The sequence below is a fragment of the Mandrillus leucophaeus genome, unplaced genomic scaffold (genome assembly GCF_000951045.1).
Source record: "Mandrillus leucophaeus isolate KB7577 unplaced genomic scaffold, Mleu.le_1.0 Scaffold262, whole genome shotgun sequence".
In the NCBI taxonomy this organism is placed as follows: domain Eukaryota; kingdom Metazoa; phylum Chordata; class Mammalia; order Primates; family Cercopithecidae; genus Mandrillus; species Mandrillus leucophaeus.
In genome coordinates this window covers 1,262,703-1,263,979 of record NW_012102721.1, presented here as the reverse complement: position 1 = coordinate 1,263,979, position 1,277 = coordinate 1,262,703, and the positions used below count along the sequence as shown (strand labels likewise).

At 45.7% G+C, this 1,277-nt stretch overlaps 1 protein-coding gene and 1 long non-coding RNA gene across 2 annotated transcripts in view; both read right to left on the bottom strand.

Moving 5' to 3' along the window:
- The window catches only part of LOC105542565, a 7,059-nt gene extending 6,765 nt beyond the window's left edge, over positions 1–294 (bottom strand). Inside the window, exon 1 of the long non-coding RNA XR_001006494.1 lies at positions 48–294. This is a non-coding gene — a long non-coding RNA (uncharacterized LOC105542565). The remainder of the gene's footprint in view (positions 1–47) is intronic.
- Positions 1–389, bottom strand: part of ETS2 (v-ets avian erythroblastosis virus E26 oncogene homolog 2) — a 20,733-nt gene extending 20,344 nt beyond the window's left edge. The window contains exon 1 of the mRNA XM_011984162.1: positions 308–389. Within this exon, the coding sequence (XP_011839552.1) occupies positions 308–379 (72 nt within the window). The 5' untranslated portion in view covers positions 380–389. The remainder of the gene's footprint in view (positions 1–307) is intronic.
- Positions 390–1,277: the final 888 nt, after the last annotated feature.

The window sequence follows — 1,277 nt, the reverse complement described above, 5'->3', positions numbered from 1 at the left end:
AGAGACAGCCTCTCCAGCTGTTTTCTTGGGAGTTATAGGATTTTCACCTGGAAGGAGCCTCAGAAAACAAACTATAAAGGCCTTTGGTTTCATATCGTGGAGGAGAAGAACAATACACATCAAGATATCCATTCTGCAGACCAGAAAACCGAGGCCCAGAGCAAGTAAGCAAACAGCCTATAGTCACACAGTCAATAAATTAAAAAGCTAGGGCTACAATCAGTTTTCTGGGACCCAGGCCATTTTTTTTCTTTCCTCCTAGAGATCGAGTTTTCCAATTAAAAAAAATTAAGACTTGCTCACTCACCTTGAGTGTCCCTCTGTAACTGTTAGCCACAGGGGCTACCTGGTCCATATTCTTGATTCCGAAATCATTCATCTTTGGAAAAAAAAAAAAGAAAGAGTCAAGGAGGCAAAGGATTAAGTACACTAAGAACTCATCATTGGTGGCATCGAGACTTGATCCTGGCTGTTCTGCAGCTAACAGGTAATTCCAAACTGAATGCAGGGAATTCTTATTTAAATGGCTGTCCTCACAAAGGTCTCAAGAGGAAAGCATTTCTCAGTATCACAAGGGGATATGCTATTTTGGTGATTGAATAATAATGCTGATTCCCCACTGAACTCCACTTAGATGTCACAGAAAAAGTCACTTGCTGGCTGGCTAGTCAGAGCTTCCTTGCTGGGTTAACAGGGCAAGAGGGCCTGAGTCAGGCTTTTCATTCACATTTCCATGGTCAGCATAGGTGAGCACTTGGGTGGGTACAGCGGGGCAGTGGGCCACCTCCTGTCTGCTCTGGACACAATCCGCTCAACCTGAGAGCTTCAGGACAGCTGCAGGGGGCCATTTCCAGAGACAGGAAAGGAGTCCAGGAAGCCCCTCTCTTCCCTTCCACTCTCCAGGCTGTGAGAAGGCACACACCCAGGGAACGGATCAAAGGGAGAACTGAAGACCAACCCCCCTTACACGGTCCCAGATCTTCCTGCTTTGAATACAGAGCTCAAAATATTTCTGCTTTGTGTGCTGCTTGGCTGTGCACTTCTTCAAGAGGAACTGATTCCAAGCATGGATCTGCCTTACTTCCTTTGACTGAGTCTTAATCTTCTACTAGGCCTGGGCTAAGCAATATGGTACCCACTTGCCCTGTCTCTTATACACATCTAGATGTGTATAAGAGACAGGCGCCATGGTGCCCGGCCACTATGGATTTATTTAAGTAACCTCACAGAGTCAGAGTGACTGGGAATTTATTTTAGTGGCCTAATCCACTTAAGTT